A 23,181-nucleotide genomic window follows, 5' to 3' on the forward strand; every position below is an offset into this window, starting at 1 on the left:
TCTAGGGCTCCCAAGTGGCGCAGCGGTCTAAGGCACTGCATCTCAGTGCAAGAGATTTCACTACAGTCCCGGGTTTGAATCCAGGCTGTATCACATCCGACTGTGATTAGGAGTCTCATAGGGCGGCGTACAATTAGCCCAGCGTTGGCAGGGGTAGGCCGTCATTGTAAATAAGAATGTGTTCTTAACTGACTTGCCTAGTTAAATAAAGGTTACAAGTAAAACATGTTTTGTTCTAGTTCCTCCTGAAGACAGGCATTCTGGCCTGCATCCCTGTAAATGGGAAATATTTACTGTCCCATTGCAGTAGACACTTTAGATACATATGAAACAGTCAATTATAGATAGGCACAACGTGTTTATTGGATAGATATAAATTCCATAAATACTGTAGTGGCCATTCTGTAAGGCATAATATGAATGCCTTACAGAATATGAACATGTAGCACTCCCCTCTGGCAGCAGTAAGACTGCACACATTGTGACCAATTTCAAAGACTAGAGTAATTGGATCCAGATAACTAACCAATTTCATGTGGTAGGCCTCCTTGAAATTACTGTGTGAAAGTCACAAAAAACAAATGCGGTAAAAAGCGTTGTTTTATTGAGGTTGAAACTCAAGTTTCCTTGTATTGTATGTATTTAAAGTGTACTTGAAGAGAGACTTCACGGTGTGAGGGAGACTGCTAGGCATAGGGGTGCCCGTAAACCCCCGTCTCGTGTGTCGCCAACCATGATAAGGACAGGCTTGTTGGTCCCGTTGCCATGGGAAACCACGGGACAATCAGTCACATCTCCACATTCTCCTCTCTCGTCCTGGTTAATCTAGGCATGCATGAGTGCTCCTTTTAGATCAGGGGCAGTTCTCGCAATCAACTCACCGGCAGGGATATGCAGTCAATGAGACAATGAAACTGTTTCTACTCCAAAAGGGTTTGGATTTAGAACTAAGATGTACATTTGCTCTACTTAGAGAGCTAGGTTTTTCAAAAACATGTTGATATCTTGATTTTCTGTAGAATGAAATCACAGGATTCACACCCACAAAACTGAACTAGAATAGAGAAGATGAAAGGTATCTAAACACAATGCTAAACATGAAATGTGTATATAGACTAGACAGCATTTATAACTTCAACACTGATCTAAACTAAAAATAGATAGCCTAACAAAGACTCAATCACAATGGAGTATAAAGTGCATTCTCCTTCTTATTGTTCTTAAAACATAAAAAAAACTCACCAAGAGCTGCTGTCTCTTAGGTCATCCATTCCTACACACCTAACCTTTCTGTCTGTCCTTCAAATGAGAGCTACGTCGATTATGTGCTGCTAAACAGACTGAAATTTCACTCTGAACCAAGCTCTAAAAACAACCTCAGTCATACATTTACATTTTCCCTCTGGAATCTTCCTTAGATGTGCTCCTCGTGAGCTTGTGGCCCAAGTTCCTCTGTTTGTGTGTCCGAGTGAAGGATGCTGAAACACAAACTGAACTCAGTTCCTCACAACAGCCTAAACCCCATCTGGGAACTCTTTCTTTCCTCCTCTGGGTTTAAATAAGAGTTTTTGCCTCTCTCTCTCCCTCTGTCTTTTAGGACAAACCCAATTTCAGGTCAAACAAAGCTGCTTATTCTCAGACAGGTGTGGAATGCTCAGATCCACAGATCAATATGTCATCTGTAACACACAACTTCCACCAACATGCTGACGCATTTGTTTACAAGGTTGTAAAGTTACTTCGGTTTTCAAAGGTTAAATTCATTTCAAAGAACAGGCCACTAAGTGTTATTATTTTCAGGATTTGATCGACTGAAGAACAACTGAAGCACTTAATCAGAAGAGATGACGAAAGTCGGATCTTTTGAGATGTTTCTGATTCAAGCAGCCACAGTGAACTATATAGCTAGCTTTCGCCCAACAGTCTGTGGCTGGTTGATAATGTAGCTAGCTAGTTTTAAGATTAAGTATGAGATCACTTTATTGGTGAATTGCACACAAGGTCCAAATTAAATTTGACTTCCGCTTTTAACCCAACCCCTCTGAAAGACACACATACATGTTTTTTGGAGAGGTGCGGGGGCTGCCACACTGGGCACTGTTGTTGTGGGGGGTTAAGTGCATTGCTCAAGCGGCACAACAGCAAGCAACATCATTTAGGATTTTGATACCAGCAACTCTCTGGTTGCCAGCTCACTTCCTGGCAGATTCTTCCTGTCAGACCTGGGATTCGAACTGGCAACCCTCCTGTTGCTGTCTCTCTGCACTAACTGCTAGGCTTCCTGCCCCTATTAACATTACTTTCAGTTTATAGATGTTGAACAAAACGAGCGACTAAGCAACAACTGAGCCATTTCTTTAGAAAACATGATGAAAGGCAAGCACAGACAGGGTCTATAATGTTCCAAATTGAGCGCCAAGACTCCTCCATCGCGCGCGCTTCTCACAACTACACGTAACGACATGCACTGCGCTTACGTACATATCAATCCGACGTGAATCCCACTTCCTGGTTACCTTCCAGCTAATTCAACTGTCACTTGAAAACTTGCACCAGTCAACAACAACTAACAAGGTTTGATCTTTGCAAAAACCTTATAGCGATGTGATCTACGGTGTAAATTCCTCTCGTTTCTTCTCTTGACTTTTTTTTTTTTTAAACTAGGAAGCAATATATTGCAGGAAGGTGAACAGGTAACGTTAGCTAGTTAGCTAAACAAGCTGCCAGTAACTACAGTAATGTAGCTAGCTAGTTAACGTTAATCTCATTGTTTACTAAGAGAAACAGTGTCAGTTAGTCTATTAGCCATTACCCATGTTAACAGATTAGCTAACTTTACTGTACTACTGTAACAGCTAGCCTGTCAGTCATGGATAAGCTCATTTGTCAACAACAATAAGGTGGGTTACTACTCATCCAACCATTTTCATCAACAATGGTTTGGTTAACCAGATAGACAGTGTGCTGCAACCTTAGTCTTACTATTTAAATAGCTAGCTAGTTAGGGAAATAGCTAGGTAACGTTAGCTAGATAAATCAGCAATGGTGTCAGTGGCAGTTGCTGAAGGGCCATCATCACTAATTGGATAGTGGACTGGATTGCTTCATCTTCTTCAGCCATGCATTGTCTGCCAAAATCACTGAAAGAGATGATTGCTGCCTGCCTGATGTCATTTTTAGCTCTGAATGCATCCTAATTGATGTAGTGGTCAAAAGTAGGCTTTGACAATTCTGCACCAGCTGCTAGCTTGTTAATCATAGTTCTTGCTGTAATTTATGCAATGTTGATTATTGTAGCCAGTTCCAGTTACTCAATGATGTAAATGACCATCTTTACAAAGCTCTTGAGCTGATTTTTTTTAAAGACATCCAAACCCCAGAGAGAGAGTAAAGAGCCTAGAAATTATAAGTAATTTATTTTGAATGTCAGACAGACATAGTCTAAGCTGGGTTTCCTCACTTGTCTCCCAATTCACCCCACAGCTCCATCAGGCCAGGGCGACAGCACAGTGCTGGGCAGGATCGGAGGGTCCGGGAAGGAACAAAGAAAAACTGAAGAGGAAAAGAAGGGGTGAGTGGGCGGATGAGGGATTGAAGCTGCACAGAGAACCCGGAGAGGAACAGAGGGACTGAAAGAGAGGAGGAGAATACTAGTAACAAACGACAGAGGAGCTCAAAAGGAATCCAAACAGCTCTGAGACAGTGTACGGCCCAGTATGGAGGATTTCAGACGGACCTACCTGCGTCTGTGTAAGGAGGGGGGCGTGGATCCCCAGGAGTCAGTGCTAGCTCAGCTCCAGGAGACCAGGGGAGCCGCAGCAGGATCCAGGCTGGACCTGAGGGGACACAGCCTGTCTGTAGACACCTGTGCCGTGCTGGGGAGGGTCCTTCACAAAGACACACTCTTCACCGAGCTGGCCCTCAGTGACTGCATGCTCACTGAGGAAGGTATGTGTTTGTTGGGTGGTAGTCGTGTGGGGATCTTTCTGTCTTTTTGTTACTGTGCTGACTGTGTGATACTGTGTATATTTGAGCCATGGATGTACTATGAATCCTGTAGGGCTTTTGCTACTGCTGCACAGAGATTATATAGCTAGAACTGTTTGCTTTGTTGCTGCAGTTTAGTTACATTGTTATAATGCTTAGATAACACTTTTTATAGCAACGCTTTGATAACACTTGCTCCTGACTGCCACTTGTCTTTGTCATGTCCAGGTGCCAAGCTGCTCCTGAATGGGCTGTGTGCCAACACTACTGTTAAAGTCCTGGATCTGAAGGTAAGGACCATCAGAGGCCTCTACACACCACAGACCACTTGACCAGTCTGAGATGGGGTGGCCAGCCTGACTTGACAAATTTCAATTTGATCATATATTTTCTATTTGTTGTCAGGGAAATAACTTGAGATCAACAGGAGCTGAGGCTTTAGGGAAGCTGTTGGTGAGAAACAAGACACTGTGCAGGTGAGTTGGTTAGTGAGCTAGTAGCAAGCTAGATCATTCAATGAAAACTTTTTGTTTGAAATTTCTATTGAAATGTCTATAAAATGTGGCTAAGCGTTCAGGTATGTTAAGATTATTTCAGTTATATTTTTTTAAATAAATAAAAAGAATCCCTCTTTTCTTCTGGGACCAGCATGAGTTGTGCATACACAACGATACTGCATTGCTAAGGGAACCATAACCCAAGCTAAGGTTGTTGTGTTGGACACAGGCTGGTGTTGGAGTGGAATGCGTTGGGGATGTGGGAGGAGGCGTTCTCAGTGTTCTGTGAGGGTTTGGCCACCAACGCCTGTCTAACCCAGCTGGACCTGCGCAACAACCAGATCAACCACCAGGGGGCCTCGGAGCTCTGCCTGGCCCTCAAGCGGAACAGCACCCTGCAGGAACTGGGTCAGTGGGTTTGCAGGTGTAGGGTTAAGTTACTTTTTAGATGCAGATTTGTTTTTGCATTTCCCCCACAAATAGTTAAGTTTAGGATGTGGGTAGAGGAAGCTGATCCTACATCTGTACGTAGGGAAAACTTCACAAAGGAGCACCACGCATTGGGAAATGACTCAATACAGCCAAGATCACTAGAGTTGAGATTCAACTAGAGTAGTCGGGGTGTGCATCTTTCCCTTTCAGGACGATTCAATATGTATCTAGATGCATGGGCACCGATACGGGAACAATACATTTTAGTTTGAAGCGATTCAATGCGATTTGATTAGAGGAAAGAATCGATTCGGTGCGATACGATTCGATGTACTAATATTTGTTGCATAAACACATTCATTTTTCATTCTAAATTAAAATCAGCTGCTGATGGAGCTCATAGGTTGAGCCTCTGAGCTGTATCTGTCTGATCTGACTTCTGTGTGTGTGTAAATTATGTACTGTGTATGTCTATGGATGTCCTTTGGGTGGTGGACCATTCTTGATACACACTGGAAACTGTTGAGCTCTTGTCACAAACCAGTGCACCTGGCATCGACTACCATACCCCGTTCAAAGGCACTTAAATATTTTGTCTTGTCCATTCACCCACACAATCCATATCTCAATTGTCTCAAGGCTAAAAAAAATCCTTCTTAAACCTGTCTCCTCCCCTTCATCTACACTGGTTGAAGTGGATTTAACACGTGACATCAATAATGGATCATTGCTTTCACCTGGTCAGTCTGTCCTCGAAAAAGCAGGTGTTCTTAATGCTTTGTATACTCAGTGTAGATCTGTCATTCTCATTGAAAGCAAGTCTAAGAAGCGCTAGATTGGTTGTATGCGCACTATTTCTATGCTTCCCGTTCTTTAGTTTCATTTTTGAGTCTTTTACTTTCGGTTTTGTACACCAGCTGAAAATACAATATTTTTGGTTATGGAAACGCAGCTGTTTAGATGGTACAATGATTCTCTACACAATGACTGCTTGTTTTGTCACATAAACTGAAATTAACGCGTAGTTTGACCAGGCTACTGATATGGCCTGGGGGTGTTCGGCATTACACAATGACTTGTAGATCAATGACTGTTAACACAATGACATGCTTAGTTCCACACTGAAGAAGAGGATGCAGTTGTCACAAAAGATGAGCGGTATTTTCAGAAGGTAGAAAGAAAGTCATTTGTCCAAAACATTTTAGTGAACTGGCGATTTGTAATGTTTGAATCTATTTCCTGACTGATGCATGCTACATTTCTATCGGTTTGGGGTCCGGACCGATGCACTCATGTCTTAAACATTTGAACCGGGACCAATGGGTATTGTGAATCATTACATCCCTGTGGAGTAGACCAAAGCCTTGTCTGAAAACAACCCAGAAGCTATTCTCCTAGCCCCTACACCTTCGGTGTCACTGTCTTCACAACTTGAAAGAACCAGGTAGGTGTAAGCATTATGGTCCCCAGAGCCCATGAGAAAGCAAGGTCATCACCATACTGCTTACACTGACTGATTCAATACCTTCAGAACCGAAAATATCACATTTTTGGGGGCAAGGATACAGGCTCGAACTAGATTTTTTTCTGGGAGACTGGGTCCATGAACAATGTACCATTTGATGCCTAGACAGCAAAGGTGTCATGGTTCTCTTATCTGGTCTGTTGCCTGTGTTGTGGTTGTATAGATGTGAGGTGGAACAACATTGGTCTGCTGGGTGGCCGGTCCTTCCTGGAGGCTCTACAGCAGAACAGGACCCTGACACACCTGGAGATGGCTGGAAACAACATCCCCAGCGACACACTCAAAGCCCTCGGTAAGCTGTTTGTGTGTGTGTGTCTGTCTGTCTCAGTGTCAGTCAGTCTGTCTAAGCTTGTGTGTTGCTGAACGTCTGTTATTGTAATGTTTTTGATTGAAGTAACCACCCCCCACCTATGGTCTCCCCCCTCCATAGAGCAGGCGATGGATCATAACTCGGACAGGCAGTCCACTGTGAGAGAGAGCCGCAGCAGAACCCAGGTCCTCAGCAAGGAGATCCAGATCCTCAAGGAGGAGAAGGGACGCCAGGTATGGAGCTGCTGGGAAATAGACTTCTCCTCCATGTAGAACAAGACGGGGAGAGACAAGGGAATAGCACTGCACATAATATACTGTATCTTGGTTTATTATTTACCATTTTATGTTTAGAAATGTGTGTGCAGATGAACAAGATGTTTATGTTGCCTTTCCCTCTCTCCCTTTAGTTTCTGAGTCTGATGGAGACCATAGACAAACAGAGAGACGAGATGGGCCGAAGCACCAGGTCAGCGTGAGTGGTACAATAAGACTAGCCTTGACTGTTTCTGCATCAACAATAATAAGAAAAATAATAACAACAATAGCAACGTTATTGTGTTGCCAACAGGACTTGTCTGGCTAGACAATGACAACTTGGCTTAAAAGCAGAAACAGACTGGCACCCAGGCTAACATAGGTCATGTAGCTACAGTGCATTCGGAAAGTATTCAGACCCCTTGACTTTTTCCACATTTTGTTGTGTTACAGCCCTATTCTAAAATGTATTAAATTATTTATTTTTCTCATCAATCTACACACAATACCCCATAATGACAAAGTAAAAACTGGTTTTTAGACATAAAAAAACTCAAATGTTAATATTACATTTACATAAGTATTCAGACCCTTTTACTCAGATGAAGCACCGTTGGCAGAGATTAGGGCCTCGAGTCTTCTTGGTATGACGCTACAAGCTTGGCACACCTGTATTTGGGGAGTTTCTCCCATTCTTCTCTGCAGATCCTCAAGCTCTGTCAGGTTGGATGGGGAGCGTTGCTGCACAGCTATTTTCAGGTCTCTCTAGAGATGTTTGATTAGAGAAGTCCTGGTTCTGGCTGGGCCACTTAATGACATTCAGAGACTTCTCTCCTGTGATGTCTTGGCTGTGTACTTAGGGTCGTTGTCCTGTTGGAAGGTGAACCTTCGCCCCAGTCTCAGGTCCTGAGCGCTCTGGAGCAGGTTTTCATCAAGGATCTCTCTGTACTTTGCTCCGTTCATCTTTCCCTCGATCCTGACTAGTCTGCCAGTCCCTGCAGCTGAAAAACATCCTCACAGCATGATGCTGCCACCACCATGCTTCACCGTAGGGATGGTGCCAGGTTTCCTCCAGACGCTTGGCATTCATGCCTAGGAGTTCAGTCTTGGTTTCATCAGACCAGAGAATATTGTTTCTCATGGTCTGAGAGTCCTTTAGGTGCCTTTTGGCCAACGCCAAGCGGACTGTCATGTGCCTTTTACTGAGGAGGGGCTTCCGTCTGGCCACTCTACCATAAAGGCCTGATTGGTGGAGCGCTGCAGAGATGGTTGTCCTCTGGAAGGTCCTCCCATCTCCACAGATGAAATCTGAAGCTCTGTCAGAGTGACCATCGGGTTCTTTGTCATCTCACTGACCAAGGCCCTTCTCCCCCGATTGTTCAGTTTGGCTGGGCGGCCAGCTCTAGTTCCAAACTTCTTCCATTTAAGAATGATGGAGGCCATTGTGTTCTTGGGGATCTTCAATGCTGCAGAAATTTGTTGGTACCCTTCCCCAGATCTGTGCCTCGACACAATCATGTCTCGGAGCTCTACGGACAATTCCTTCAACCTCATGGCTTGTTTTTTAAAAAAATGCGCTGTCAACTGTGGGACCTTTATATAGACAGGTGTGTGCTTTTCTACATCATGTCCAATCGATCGGAGTCCACGTGTGGTAAATTCAATTAAGTTGTAGAAACATCTCCAATTAAGTTGTAGAAACGTATCCTGTTTCCATAATCAATGGAAAAAGGATACATCTGAGCTAGATTTCCAGTCTCAGAGCAAAGGGTCTGAATACTTATTTACATAATGTATTTCTGTTTAAAAAATAAATAATTCTAAAAACCTGTTTTCGCTTTGTCATTATGGGGTATTGTGTGTAGATTGAGTTTTTTATTTTTATTTAATCCATTTTAGAATAAGGCTGTAATGTAACAAAATGTGGAAAAGGGTAAGGGGTGTGAATACTTTCTGAATGCACTGTACATACAATCTATAGACATACAGTGCTTTCAGAAAGTATTCACACCCTTTTACTTTTTCCACATTTTGTTGTTTTATGGACAGAATTTAAAATGGATTCAATTGAGATTTTGTTGTACTGGCGTACACACAAAACCTCATAATGTCAAAGTAGAATTAGGTTTTTTAGATATTTTACTAATTAATTGAAAATTAAAAGCTGAAATGTCTTGAGTCAATAAGTATTCAACCCCTTTTGTTATGACAAGTCTAAATACGTTCAGGAGTAAAAATGTGCTTAACAAGTTGTATAATAAGTTGCATGGACTTTACAATAATAGTGTTTTAACATGATTTTTTGAATGACAACCTTATCTCTGTATCCCACACATACAATTATCTGTAAGGTCTCTCTGTTGAGCAGTGAGTTTCAAACACACATTTAATAAGGCACTAAAGTAAAACTGCCCAAAAATAATTTCACTTTTTATCCTGAACACAAAGAGTTATGTTTGGGGTAAACACAACACATCATTGAGTACCACTCATGTTTTCAAGCATGGTGGTGGCTGCATCATGTTATGGGTATGCTTGTCATCGGCAAGGACTAGGGAGTTTTTAGGATAAAAATAAACGGAATAGAGCTAAGCACAGGCAAAATCCTAGAGGAAAACCTGGTTCAGTTTGCTTTCCAAGAGACACTGGGAGACATTCACTTTTCAGCAGGACAATAACCTAAAATACAAGGCCAAATATACACTGGACATTGAATTTTTCTGAATGGCCTAGTTACAGTTTTGACTTAAATCGGCTTAAATCAATTGCAAGACTTGAAAATGGCTGTCTAGCAATCATCAACGACCAACTTGACAAAGCTTGAAGAATAAAAAAATAATATTGTGCAAATATTGTACAATCCAGGTGTGCAAAGCTCTTAGAGACTTACCCAGAAAGACTCACAGCTGTATTCACTGCCAAAGGTGATTCTGACATTTATTGAATACTTCAAATACTTGTAAATGAGTGTTCTTTATTTTCAATACATTTGCAAACATTTCTAAAAACATTTTTTTACTTTGTCATTATGGGCTATTGTGTGAAGATCTATTTAATACATTTTGAATTCAGGCTGTAACGCACAATGTGGAATAAGTCGAGGGGTATGAATACTTTCTGAAGGCTCTGTACATATTAATGACCCTGTGTTTCCCTCTCCTCCAGGACCACATCTATCCATGTGGGTCAGCTCCAGGAGGCCCTGAACGAGAGGAAGTCTGTTGTCAACTCTCTCACAGCCAAGTAAGCAGGCCTCATCAGTCCATGTTTAAACCCCACATTCATCCTCAAGTCACATCAACAGGTGTAGACTTTACTGTGAAATGCTTACTTATGAGTCCTTTCTCAACAATGCACAGTTAAAAAGTAAGAAACATTTTTAAAGAAAGAAATAGTAACACAACAATAACGAGACTATATACAAGGAGAACCGGTCCCAATTCAATGTGCAGGGGTATGAGGTCGTGACTAGGCAATCATGATAGATAATAAACAGAGTAGCATCAGCGTGTGTGAAAGTGTCAATATATGGCGTCAATATGCGTGTGTGTCTGTGTGTGTGTGAGTGCATGTGTGTGTTGGAGTGCGAGTGTGTGAGTAGAGTCCAGTGAGTTCATAGAGCCATTGCAAGAGAGTTAGTGCAAAAAAATGTGGTTTGATGCAAATAGTCCGGTTAGCCATTTGATTAACTGTTTAGCAGTCTGGCTGTATGGCTTGGGGGCAGAAGCTGTCCAGGAGCCTTTTGGTCCCAGACTTGGATCTCAGGTACCACTTGCCTTGTGGTAGCAGAAAGAACAGTCTATGACTTAGGTGACTGGAGTTTTGACAAGTTTTAGGTCCTTCCTCTGACACCACCTGGTATAGAGGTCCTGGATGGGAGGGAGCTCAGCCCCAGTGTCACGATCGTTAGAATAACTGGACCAAAGCGCAGCGTGATCTGGGTTCCACATCTTTTGATTTCTAGTTGAAACTCTTAGCAAAACAAAAACAATAAATCTCAAAACGAACCGTGAATCTAACAATAGTGCTAATGGGCAACTATCCATGGTCAAGATCCCACAAAGCACAATGAGAAAATGGCTACCTAAATATGATCCCCAATCAGAGACAACGATAAACAGCAGTCTCTGATTGGGAACCCTACCAGGCCAACATAGATCATAAATCACCTAGATAACCCACCTGAGTCACTGTCATGCCCCAACCAACATAGAGAATATACAGCTCTCTATGGTCAGGGCATGACACCCAGTGATGTACTGGGCTGTACACACTACCCTCTGTAGTGCCTACATGCTGACCACACCGCTCGTGTTATGTGCGTGAGTGTTGCAAAACTCATTTCCACATACATGTTATTCAATCATTGCATCCACACTGCTCGCACTCGTCAGCGAGCGTCAGCATAGCCAGGCGCTAAAATGCAACTTGGTTCTGTGACACTTGACATGCTGCAAGTCCCGCCTCTACCATCTCCTCATTGGTTTTTCGGAGCATATACCCATGTGGGTGATTGAAAGATGAACTGAGGTCCACACTTCAGTCCAGTGGTGGTGGTAATGCACCTTAAAGTTGGTTGCCAACCACCATATAAAGTCAGAAGAAGAAGCCTGAAGGAGGAGAGATTACTATAAACAAACTTGGTTTACCCTTTTATCTGTGGATTAATCAACATGCATGCTCGCCCGGTGTAGTCAGCATGTTACGGTCGGATGCCAAGCAGTTGCCATAGATGCTCTCAGTGGTGCAGCTGTAGAACTTTGAGGATCTGAGGGCCCACGTTAAATCTTTTCAGACTCCAGAGGGAGCAGAGGCATTGTTGTGCCTTCTTCATGACTGTGTTGGTGTGTTTGGACCATGATAGTTCCTTACTGATGTGGACACAGAGGAACTTGAAGCTCTTGACCCGCTCCACTATAGCCCCGTCGATGTGAATGGGGGCGTGCTCGGCCCTCCGTTTCCTGTGGTCCGCGATCAGCTCCTTTGTCTTGCTGACGTTGTTGTCTCTGACCTCCTCCCTATAAGCTGTTTCATTGTCGTCTGTGATTTGGCCTACCACCGTTGTGTCGTCTGCAAACTTAATGATGGTGTTGCAGTCGTGCATGGGCATGCAGTCATGGATGAACAGGGAGTACAGGAGGACACTAAGCACGCACCCCTGAGGTGCCCTCGTGTTGAGGGTCAGCATTGTGGATGTGTTGTTGCCTACCCCCACCACCTGGAGGTGGCCCGTCAGGAAGTCCAGGATTCAGTTGCAGAGGGAGGTGTTCAGTCGCAGGATCCTTAGCTTAGTGATGAGCTTGGATGGCACTATGGTGTTGAATGCTGAACTGTAGTAATTGAACAGTATTCTCTCACAGGTTTTCTTTTTGTCCATATTGGAAAGGGCAGTGTGGAGTGCAATAGAGATTGCGTCATCTGTGGATCTGTTGGGGCGGTATGCAAATTGGAGTGGCTCCAGGGTGTTTAGGATTATGGTGTTGATGTGAGCCATGACCAGCCTTTCAAAGCATTTCATGGCTCCAGGAGTGGCTCCAGGGTGTGGTTAGCAGATTATGGTGTAGCGAAATGATGTGAGCCAATGACCAGTAATCTAACAATTCCAAAAAAAAACCTTTCAAAGCATTTCATGGCTAAACCAGATGTTAAAAGTGATACTACATAAGGATGCAGTCGATGATATAGAGTACAGTCATTTGAGATGAACAATGTAGGGTAAGTAACATTATATAAGGTAGCATTGTTTAAAGTGGCTAGTGATATATTTACATCATTTCCCATCAATTCCCATGATTAAAGTGGCTGGAGTAGAGTCAGTGTCATTGACAGTGTGTTGGCAGTAGCCACTCAATGTTAGTGGTGGCTGTTTAACAGTCTGATGGCCTTGAGATAGAAGCTGTTTTTCAGTCTCTCGGTAGCTTTGATGCACTGACCTCGCCTTCTGGATGGCAGCGGGGTGAACAGGCAGTGGCTCGGGTGGTTGATGTCCTTGATGATCTTTATGGCCTTCCTGTAGCATCGGGTGGTGTAGGTGTCCTGGAGGGCAGGTAGTTTGCCCCCGGTGATGCGTTGTGCAGACCTCACTACCCTCTGGAGAGCCTTACGGTTGAGGGCGGTCCTGCCATACCAGGCGGTGATACAGCCCGCCAGGATGCTCTCGATTGTGCATCTGTAGAAGTTTGTGAGTGCTTTTGGTGACAAGCCGAATTTCTTCAGCCTCCTGAGGTTGAAGAGGCGCTGCTGCGCCTTCCTCACGATGCTGTCTGTGTGAGTGGACCAATTCAGTTTGTCTGTGATGTGTATGCCGAGGAACTTAAAACTTGCTACCCTCTCCACTACTGTTCCATCGATGTGGATGGGGGGGTGTTCCCTCTGCTGTTTCCTGAAGTCCACAATCATCTCCTTAGTTTTGTTGACGTTGAGTGTGAGGTTAGTTTCCTGACACCACACTCCGAGGGCCCTCACCTCCTCCCTGTAGGCCGTCTCGTCGTTGTTGGTAATCAAGCCTACCACTGTTGTGTCGTCCGCAAACTTGATGATTGAGTTGGAGGCGTGCATGGCCACGCAGTCGTGGGTGAACAGGGAGTACAGGAGAGGGCTCAGAACGCACCCTTGTGGGGCCCCAGTGTTGAGGATCAGCGGGGAGGAGATGTTGTTGCCTACCCTCACCACCTGGGGGCGGCCCGTCAGGAAGTCCAGTACCCAGTTGCACAGGGCGGGGTCGAGACCCAGGGTCTCGAGCTTGATGACGAGCTTGGAGGGTACTATGGTGTTGAATGCCGAGCTGTAGTCGATGAACAGCATTCTCACATAGGTATTCCTCTTGTCCAGATGGGTTAGGGCCTATTTGGACCTATTTGGGCGGTAAGCAAATTGGAGTGGGTCAAGGGTGTCAAGTAGGGTGGAGGTGATATGGTCCTTGACTAGTCTCTCAAAGCACTTCATGATGACGGATGTGAGTGCTACGGGGCGGTAGTCGTTTAGCTCAGTTACCTTAGCTTTCTTGGGAACAGGAACAATGGTGGCCCTCTTGAAGCATGTGGGAACAGCAGACTGGTATAGGGATTGATTGAATATGTCCGTAAACACACCGGCCAGCTGGTCTGCGCATGCTCTGAGGGCGCGGCTGGGGATGCCGTCTGGGCCTGCAGCCTTGCGAGGGTTAACACGTTTAAATGTCTTACTCACTTCGGCTGCAGTGAAGGAGAGACCGCATGTTTCCGTTGCAGGCCGTGTCAGTGGCACTGTATTGTCCTCAAAGCGGGCAAAAAGTTATTTAGTCTGCCTGGGAGCAAGACATCCTGGTCCGTGACTGGGCTGGGTTTCTTCCTGTAGTCCGTGATTGACTGTAGACCCTGCCACATACCTCTTGTGTCTGAGCCGTTGAATTGAGATTCTACTTTGTCTCTGTACTGGCGCTTAGCTTGTTTGATAGCCTTGCGGAGGGAATAGCTGCACTGTTTGTATTCAGTCATGTTACCAGACACCTTGCCCTGATTAAAAGCAGTGGTTCGTGCCTTCAGTTTCACACGAATGCTGCCATCAATCCACGGTTTCTGGTTAGGGAATGTTTTAATCGTTGCTATGGGAACGACATCTTTCACGTTCTAATGAACTCGCACACCGAATCAGCGTATTCATCAATGTTGTTGTCTGACGCTGAAACATCTCCCAGTCCACGTGATGGAAGCAGTCTTGGAGTGTGGAGTCAGCTTGGTCGGACCAGCGTTGGACAGACCTCAGCGTGGGAGCTTCTTGTTTTAGTTTCTGTCTGTAGGCAGGGATCAACAAAATGGAGTCGTGGTCAGCTTTTCCGAAAGGGGGCGGGGCAGGGCCTTATATGCGTTGCGGAAGTTAGAGTAACAATGATCCAGGGTCTTTCCACCCCTGGTTGCGTCGATATGCTGATAAAATTTAGGGAGTCTTGTTTTCAGATTAGCCTTGTTAAAATCCCCAGCTACAATGAATGCAGCCTCCGGATAAATCATTTCCAGTTTGCAGAGAGTTAAATAAAGTTCGTTCAGAGCCATCGATGTGTCTGCTTGGGGGATATATACGGCTGTGATTATAATCGAAGAGAATTCTCTTGGTAGATAATGCGGTCTACATTTGATTGTGAGGAATTCTAAATCAGGTGAACAGAAGGATTTGAGTTCCTGTATGTTTCTTTCATCACACCATGTCACGTTGGCCATAAGACATACGCCCCCGCCCCGTCTTCTTACCAGAAAGATGTTTGTTTCTGTCGGCGCGATGCGTGGAGAAACCCGCTGGCTTCGGATTGCGTCTCTCCAGTTAGCCATGTTTCCGTGAAGCAAAGAACGTTACAGTCTCTGATGTCCCTCTGGAATGCTACCCTTGCTCGGATTTCATCAACCTTGTTGTCAAGAGACTGGACATTGGCAAGAAGAATGCTAGGGAGTGGTGCACGATGTGCCCGTCTCCGGAGTCTGACCAGAAGACCGCTTCGTTTCCCTCTTTTTCTGAGTCGTTTTTTTTTTTTGGTCGCTGCATGTGATCCACTCGGTTACACTGGTTGTAAGGCAGAACACAGGATCCGCATCGCGGCACAGGGACTATGGTGGTCTGTTTGAAACATGTAGGTATTACAGACTAGGTCAGTGAGAGTTTGAAAATGTCTGTGAAGAGACTTGCCAGCTGGTCAGTGCATGCGCTGAGTACATGTCCTGGTAATCCGTCTGGCCCTGCGGCTCTGTGAATATTTACCTGTTTAAAGGTCCTACTCACACAGTTGTCCGGAACAGCTGGTGCTCTCATGCATGGTTCAGTGTTGCTTGCCTCAAATTGAGCATAGAAGGTATTTAGCTTATCTGGTAGGCTTGCATCACTGGGCAGCTCGCGGCTGGGCTTCCTTTTGTAAACCATGATGGTTTGCAAGACCTGCCACATCAAACCAGCGTTGGAGCCGGTGTAGCAAGACACTTTGCGTTATTTGTTTGATGGTTCGTTGGGGGGGGGGGCAAAGCAGAATTTCTTATAAGCGTCCAGATTAGTGTTCCGATCCTTCAAAGAAGCAGCTCTAGCCTTTAGCTCAGTGCGGATGTTGCCTGTACCCATGGCTTCTGGTTGGGGTATGTGCGGCTTCACCTTGGCAAGTGCACTCTCATGTCATTTTCGCAACAAAGTCTGTTACTTTTCTTCGTTTTTATGTCCAGCATCCTCGAAAAGGATTGCTCGCAAAGATATGTTGTAACAAACGGCATAAAAATCTCCAGAGCTTTCTTAGCAATAACAGGGTACGTTACCATTTGTTGACACCAAAACATTGAAAGCGTTGTTGTTCTGAAGAGCTGCTGTTAAACCTGGCTCTGCTGTATTTCAATGATTTCACCGAGGTATTCATCATTTACATCTGTTGTCTCAACACTAAACGTGAACGGCTGTCTCACCCATGCTGGATATGACTCTCTTGTAGGGAAGTATCTGTCGAGAGACTTTGCAAGCTCATCTAAGTGCGTGGCAATTGCTTGCTTCAGTTCCGCTGGTACAGAAATGTCTCCGATTCCAGATTCATCTTCGATCTTACTTACACAGTCGTCCAGCAGGGGAAAGTTTGCGAAGTTATCGTTCTCTGTTCATCGTTTCCATAACAGTAGCTTTTTTTGAAAAGCCTTCAGGTTTTCCTCCGCTTCGATGATGTTGACTCCACCGCCCTGCATCTTTATCACGTCGTCTTTCACATAGCGCACGAATACAGCAAGCTGGCTTAGATTGGAAACGTCTGTGGTCTCATCGAGTTGAAGGCTGAATTTTGCCGGGCTTGAAATCAGATCTGCAACTACTTGAGCCAAGATGTCTTAGCTCATGTCCTCTATTCTGTTGCTGATAGTGTCATTTGAAAGAGGAATTTGGGATAACTTAACTTCAGCCTCTTTTCCCAGCATGATATTCGCCATCTTCAACACAGCTGGTTTTATGAGTGTTTCACCAATGGTGTGTGGTTTGCCATGCTTTGCGATCAGGTAAGCAACTTCGTACAATTCTGTGAGGATCAGTTTGTTGATAGGTACAAAGCCAAGAACAGGCAGAGTAGCCTTTTCATCGAATCTGGCTCTCTTTACCTTGAATTCAGCGAGCGTTGTGTTCTTGTATTTTCCATCTCCATGCAGCTTAAGAAGTGTTCTCTTAGTTTTGCCGGTGCTAGACTAGAATTGCTCAACTTGGCATTGCAAATCATGCAGTTAGGACGCTGACTCCCATCACGTTCCGTTATACATGTGAATCCATATTGTACATATTCGTCCGACCACTTTCTTTTTTTGCTCGACATAGTAAGTATGAAGGGATTAAAATATTAATAAAGAAATCACAAGACATACCATCACGACAGTCGCAAGTCGACTACTGAGCGCACCAAATTCCCTGCAGCACAGATAGGCCAAGCGATGTAGCGTGATCACCTGCAGCCAATGATGGCCAAGCGGGGCATGTCATCACGAATCATATGAGTCCGATGTGTGTCTTGACCTCCGCCGAACCCCTGAGACTGACTCACCGAACCCCTGGGGTTCGATCGAACCCAGGTTAAGAACCACTGCCTTTGACTATTGGATGTTCTTATAGGCACTTTAGTATTGCCAGTGTAACAGTATAGCTTCCATCCCTCTCCTCGCTGCTATCTGGGCTCGAACCAGGAACACATCGACAACAGCCACCCTCGAAGCAGCGTTACCCATTGCTCCACAAAAGCCGCAGCCCTTGCAGAGCAAGGGGAACAACCACTCCAAGTCTCAGAGCGAGTGACGTTTGAAATGCTATTAGCACGCACCCCGCTAACTAGCTAGCCATTTCACATCGGTTACACCAGCCTAATCTCGGGAGTTGATAGGCTTAAAGTCATAAACAGCTCAATGCTTGAAGCATTGAAAAGAGCTGCTGGCAAAACACGCAAAAGTGCTGTTTGAAAGAATGCTTACAAGCCTGCTGGTGCCTACCATCGCTCAGTCAGACTGCTCTATCAAATTTCAAATCATAGACTTAATTATAACATAATAACACACAGAAATACGAGCCTTAGGTCATTAAATGGTTGAATCCGGAAACTATCATTTCGAAAACAAAACGTTTATTCTTTCAGTGAAATACGGAACTGTTCGGTATTTTATCTAACGGATGGCATCCCTAAGTCTAAATATTGCTGTTTCATTGCACAACTTTCAATGTTATGTCATAATTACGTAAATACTCGTCACTGTTGGGACGACATCGTCGATGCACTTATTAATGAAGCCGTTGACTGATGTGGTAAACTCCTCAATGCCATCGGATGAATCCTGGACCATATTCCAGTCTGTGCTAGCAAAACAGTCCTGTAGTTTAGCATAAATGAGATCTTGTTCTCTACTTGCCTACCTGGTTAAATACAGGTGAAATAAATCAAATCCGCTTCATCGGATCACTTCCGTAGTGAGTGCGTTACTGGTACTTCTTACTGTCTATGTTCAGATCTACAATGATTAGAAGACGTTTGAGCCACATGTAAATATATGAGAATTTTACTAATATGAGTCTTAGGTGGAAGTTCCTCACCTTCCATATCTTGTTTTAAATCTCATCACATCTCCTTTATCTTAATGAAGTACTGATGCTGTGACTAGAAGAAACCCATGCTGAATTTTTAATCAGGCACTTAAAAAGACAGATATTCTTGGTTCTCAGGTAGAGAACCCAGGCAGGCGGCTATATATATATCCACGGTGACCCACTTCAGTCCCCTCTCCCTCAGGGCTCATTCATACAGGACACAGGTACTACTGTACCTCTGGATAAACCCTATGGAGGGTGGCTTCCACTCTGTCTTAGATATACACTACTGTTCAAAAGTTTGGGGTCACTTAGAAATGTCCTTGTTTTTGAAAGAAAAGCACATTTATCAGAAATACAGTGTAGGGCCTCCTGGGTGGCGCTGTGGTCTAAGGCACTGCATTGCAGTGCTAGCTGTGCCACCAGAGACTCTGGGTTCGAGCCCAGGCTCGATGGGGTGACGCTCAATTGGCCTAGCATCGTCCGGGTTAGGGAGGGTTTGGCCTATCCTGTGGCGGGCCGGGCGCAGTGCACGCTAACCAGGTCGCCGGGGGCACGGTGTTTCCTCCGACACACTGGCTTCCGGGTTGGAAGCGCGCTGTGTTAATAAGCAGTGCGGCTTGGTTGGGTTGTGTTTCGGAGGACGCATGGCTTTCGACCTTCGTTTCTCCCGAGCCCGTACGGGAGATGTAGCGATGAGAAAAAGATAGTAATTACTAACAATTGGATACCACGAAAAAGGGGGTAAAATTTAAAAATACAGTGTAGACATTGTTAATGTTGTAAATGACTATTGTAGCTGGAAACAGCTGATTTTTAATGGAATATCTACATAGGCGTACAGAGGCTCATTATCGGCAACCATCACTCATGTGTTCAAATGGCACGTTGTGTTAGCAAATACAAGTTTATAACTTTTAAAAGGCTAATTGATCATTTGCAATTATGTTAGCAAAGCTGAAAACTGTTGTTCTGGTTTAAAGAAGCAATAAAACTGGCCTTCTTTTGACTTTCACAGACACACACCTGACCGTTCTGTGTGTCTAGATTCCAGATGACTGAGGCAGCACTGGCCATGTCGGAACAGAAGAACCACAACCTGGGAGAGCTGCTGACCAGAGTGAAGACTGAGAAAGACGAGCAGAGAGAACGACAGAGCAGGGAGAGGAAGAAAGAACAGGAGGTATGAATGGAGGGGAGGTACTAGGAAGGGGGAGGGGGACGGCGAGACTGATGTACAGATGGTCTGGTTAAGATGTATGTGAGCTTAACATTGTGGTGTGTGTGTGTTTGGTTCTGCAGGACAGTGCTCTGAGGGAGGGGAAGCTCCTCAGAGAGATTAACAGTATGTCAGAGACAAACGTACAGCTCAAGAATAAGGTATAAGTTGTGTGTGCGCTTGTGTGTATGAATATAATGTTCGTGTTTTTGATGCAGTACCTAAGCTGTTTACGGAGTCAGTCTCTCGTTATCTCTGTGTGTGTGTGTGTGTGTGTGTGTGTGTGTGTGTGTGTGTGTGTGTGTGTGTGTGTGTGTGTGTGTGTGTGTGTGTGTGTGTGTGTGTGTGTGTGTGTGTGTGTGTGTGTGTGTGTGTGTGTGTGTGTGTGTGTGTGTGTGTGTGTTAGTTGGAGAAGATGGAGAGCAGGTGTAAGTCTCAGCAGGACCAGATTTTTGAGCTGAAGCAGGAGCTCACCAACAGCACAGCAGAGCTAAAGCTACGGCTAGCACAGGCAGAAGGTACACACACACACACACACACACACACACACACAGAGAGAGAGTATACTCAATATCTTCTCTCCCCCTCAGAGCGTTTGGAGATGGAGAAGAAGAGATCTAAACAGTCTCTGGAGGACATGAATAACCTTCGACAGAAAGAGGTAGAGAAGACAACCTGCTGTCTGACAATGTCTCTCACTAAATATACAACAGACTCTGTCTTTTTCCCTCTATTGAGTGTACATTGTGGGTTTGTGTGCGTGTAGGTGGACCATGTGAATCGTCACCTTGAGGAGAGTCAGAGGGCTCTACAGGACCGGATCCTCAAACTGGAGGGACAGCGGATACAGCTGGAGGAGGTCAGCTCTTTATATTGGATATTTTTGATAATGTATTGCCTTCAGTAAATCACAATTAAATTCCAATGATCATAATGTGGCACAAGATCCCTATAGATGACAGTACAGAGGTGTAACTGTGTCTTTCTGTCCTGAACTGTCTTGTTGGAGTTGATCAGGGACAAGGCAGCCTGTGTTAATGTATGCTTCTGCTCTGTTGGAGTTGATCAGGGCAAAGGCAGCCTGTATAACTGTGTTTTTCGTATTGTAGGAGTTGAGCAGGGCCAAGGCAGCCTGTGTTACAGAGAGAGCCCAGGCAGAGGAGGAACAGGGGAAGGTGCGGGTACAGGTTCGCCTGGAGGAGGTACTTTATACACCTGTTGTAGAACAACTCAATGTAATATGTTAGAAACTGTGTTTGTTTGTCTGGGTCTCTGTGTATCAGTGTGTGTGCCTGAAATTTGGAAAAGCAATAACAATGTGAGGATTCAACTCTTTCTTCTCTCTCCCCTCCTCTGTCTGAGCAGCAGCAGCGTGTGAGTGGGTTAGAGGAGAAGCTGCGTGGGTTGCGTCAGTCCCGTGATGAGTCCCAGAGCCACTGTTCCCAGCAGAAACAGACCATAGCTGAGCTGCAGGCTCGTAGCGGACAGCAGAGCATCGAGACAGACGGACTACGACGCAGGATAGAGGAGCTGCAGCAGGTCAGATTGGGAATGTGTCAGAGAGACCACTGGCACAAAACAACCAACTATACACACTGAAACAATACCTAGATCAAGTTCAGTGTACTTGTCTTACATTTGTCTGGGACAATTTGATGCTAATAAGTGATTTTTACTGATTTGACATAATCAGGTTGGTGAATTCTCAGCACTGAATGATGTTCATATGTGTAGGGGCAGAGACAACGTTGTGTGGGGGTTGTATGTTTACTGGGATGGTAATATTTGCACTTTGGTGTAATTAAATATAGAGAATTTGTCCCCCTCCAGGAGTTGTCTGGTAAGGACCAGGAGAAGGTTGCAGAGGTGAGTCGGGTCAGGGTGGAGCTACAGGAGCAGATGGGACACCTGCAGGCTGAGAGGACCGCACAGGGAGGACTGAAGGAGAAGATAGCTGCTCTGGAGAGAGAGATGAAAGGTATGCACACTCTCCTGTCCCTCTCTCCCTCCCATCTCCTCTCTTCATCCTATCTCTGTCCTCTTCTCTACATAAGGCCCATCTCACCCTTTCTCTTTTGCCTCTCACCTGTCCTCCCTCTTTGTTTTACAGTTGACATAATTTGTTGACACACTTGAAATAACCAGTATTTGTTCTGTGTATGTCTTGTCTACCACAGTGCTGGCCAGTAACCACAGAGAGGCCACCCTGGACAAGGAGAGTGAGATATCATCTCTGTTTGAGAAGCTGAGACTGAGAGAGGCAGAGATCCAGAGGATGAGAGAGGACGAGGCCCAGAGAGCTAGCTTCCTCCAGAACGCTATACTCACATACGTACAGGGGTCACCGCTGCACTACAGTCCTAAGAAGTGACCTCTGACATCTAACCTTTGACACTTCCCATCCTTATGTAGGCACTAAGTACAGGGGTCACCACTGGGGTTCTGCAGTCCCAAGAAATAACCTCTGACCCCTAACCCCTGTCCCATTTACCCCTACAACCTTGTGCCCATACACCCTCACAAAGTGGGATACTAAAGTGACCCAAACCTTTCTATTACACCCATACTCCATGTGTTCCTCTCCGGTCCTTCCCCCTCTCCCCTTTGGTCCCTCCAAACTACCCCAGCACAAAATATCAACAGCACAGATATTCACCTCTAGACATCCGCAGCTTCGGGTGTACAGTGCATTCGTAGAGTATTCAGACCCCTCGACTTTTTCCACATTTTGTTACGTTACAGCCTTATTCTAAAATTGATTAAATTGTTTTTTTCCCCCCTCATCAATCTACACACAATACCCCATAATGACAAGGCAAAAATAGGTTTTTAAAAATACAAAACTGAAATATCACATTTACGTAAGTATTCAGACCTTTTACTCTGTACTTTGTCAGCGATTACAGCCTCGAGTCTTCTTGGGTATGATGCTACACCTGTATTTGGGGAGTTTCTCCCATTTTTCTCTGCAGATCCTCTCAAGTTCTGTAAGATTAGATGGGGAGCGTCGCTGCACAGCTATTTTCAGGTCTCTCCAGAGATGTTCAATCGGGTTCAAAACCAGGCTCTGGCTGGGCCACTCAAGGACATTGAGAGTCTTGTCCCAAAGCCACTCTTGGGTGTATGTTTAGGGTTGATGTCCTGTTGAAAGGTGAACCTTCACTCTAGTCTGAGGTCTCTGTACTTTGCTCCGTTCATCTTCCCCTCGATCCTGACTAGTCTCCCAGTCCCTGCCTCTGAAAAACATCCCCACAGCATGATGCTGCCACCACCATACTTCACTGTAGGGATGGTGCCAGGTTTCCTCCAGATGTGACGATTGGCATTCAGGCCAAAGCGTTCAATCTTGGTTTCATCAGACCAGAGAATCTTCTTTCTCATGGTCTGAGAGTCTTTAGGTGCCTTTTGGC

The 23,181-nt window shown here is 44.9% G+C and overlaps 1 protein-coding gene across 2 annotated transcripts; it reads left to right on the plus strand.

The window, feature by feature from the left end:
- Nucleotides 1–2,461: 2,461 nt before the first annotated feature.
- Nucleotides 2,462–22,566, plus strand: lrrc45 (leucine rich repeat containing 45). Of its 2 annotated transcripts, none has more exons than XM_024388037.2 (18): nt 2,462–2,574; nt 3,484–3,948; nt 4,216–4,277; nt 4,393–4,463; nt 4,714–4,892; nt 6,605–6,733; nt 6,872–6,984; nt 7,161–7,225; nt 10,174–10,251; nt 19,600–19,735; nt 19,855–19,932; nt 20,178–20,289; nt 20,362–20,432; nt 20,538–20,630; nt 20,881–20,973; nt 21,137–21,310; nt 21,602–21,749; nt 21,949–22,566. In XM_024388037.2, exons 2-18 carry the CDS (start codon nt 3,717–3,719, stop codon nt 22,140–22,142), a joined length of 2,028 nt encoding a protein of 675 aa, XP_024243805.1. In that variant the 5' UTR covers nt 2,462–2,574; nt 3,484–3,716; the 3' UTR covers nt 22,143–22,566. The 2 variants fall into 2 exon arrangements, with proteins under 2 accessions (XP_024243805.1, XP_024243806.1); XM_024388038.2 differs by having other exon boundaries at nt 7,161–7,219.
- The last annotated feature ends 615 nt before the right edge of the window (nt 22,567–23,181 follow it).

This window comes from Oncorhynchus tshawytscha, linkage group LG25, assembly GCF_018296145.1.
Source record: "Oncorhynchus tshawytscha isolate Ot180627B linkage group LG25, Otsh_v2.0, whole genome shotgun sequence".
Taxonomy (NCBI): domain Eukaryota; kingdom Metazoa; phylum Chordata; class Actinopteri; order Salmoniformes; family Salmonidae; genus Oncorhynchus; species Oncorhynchus tshawytscha.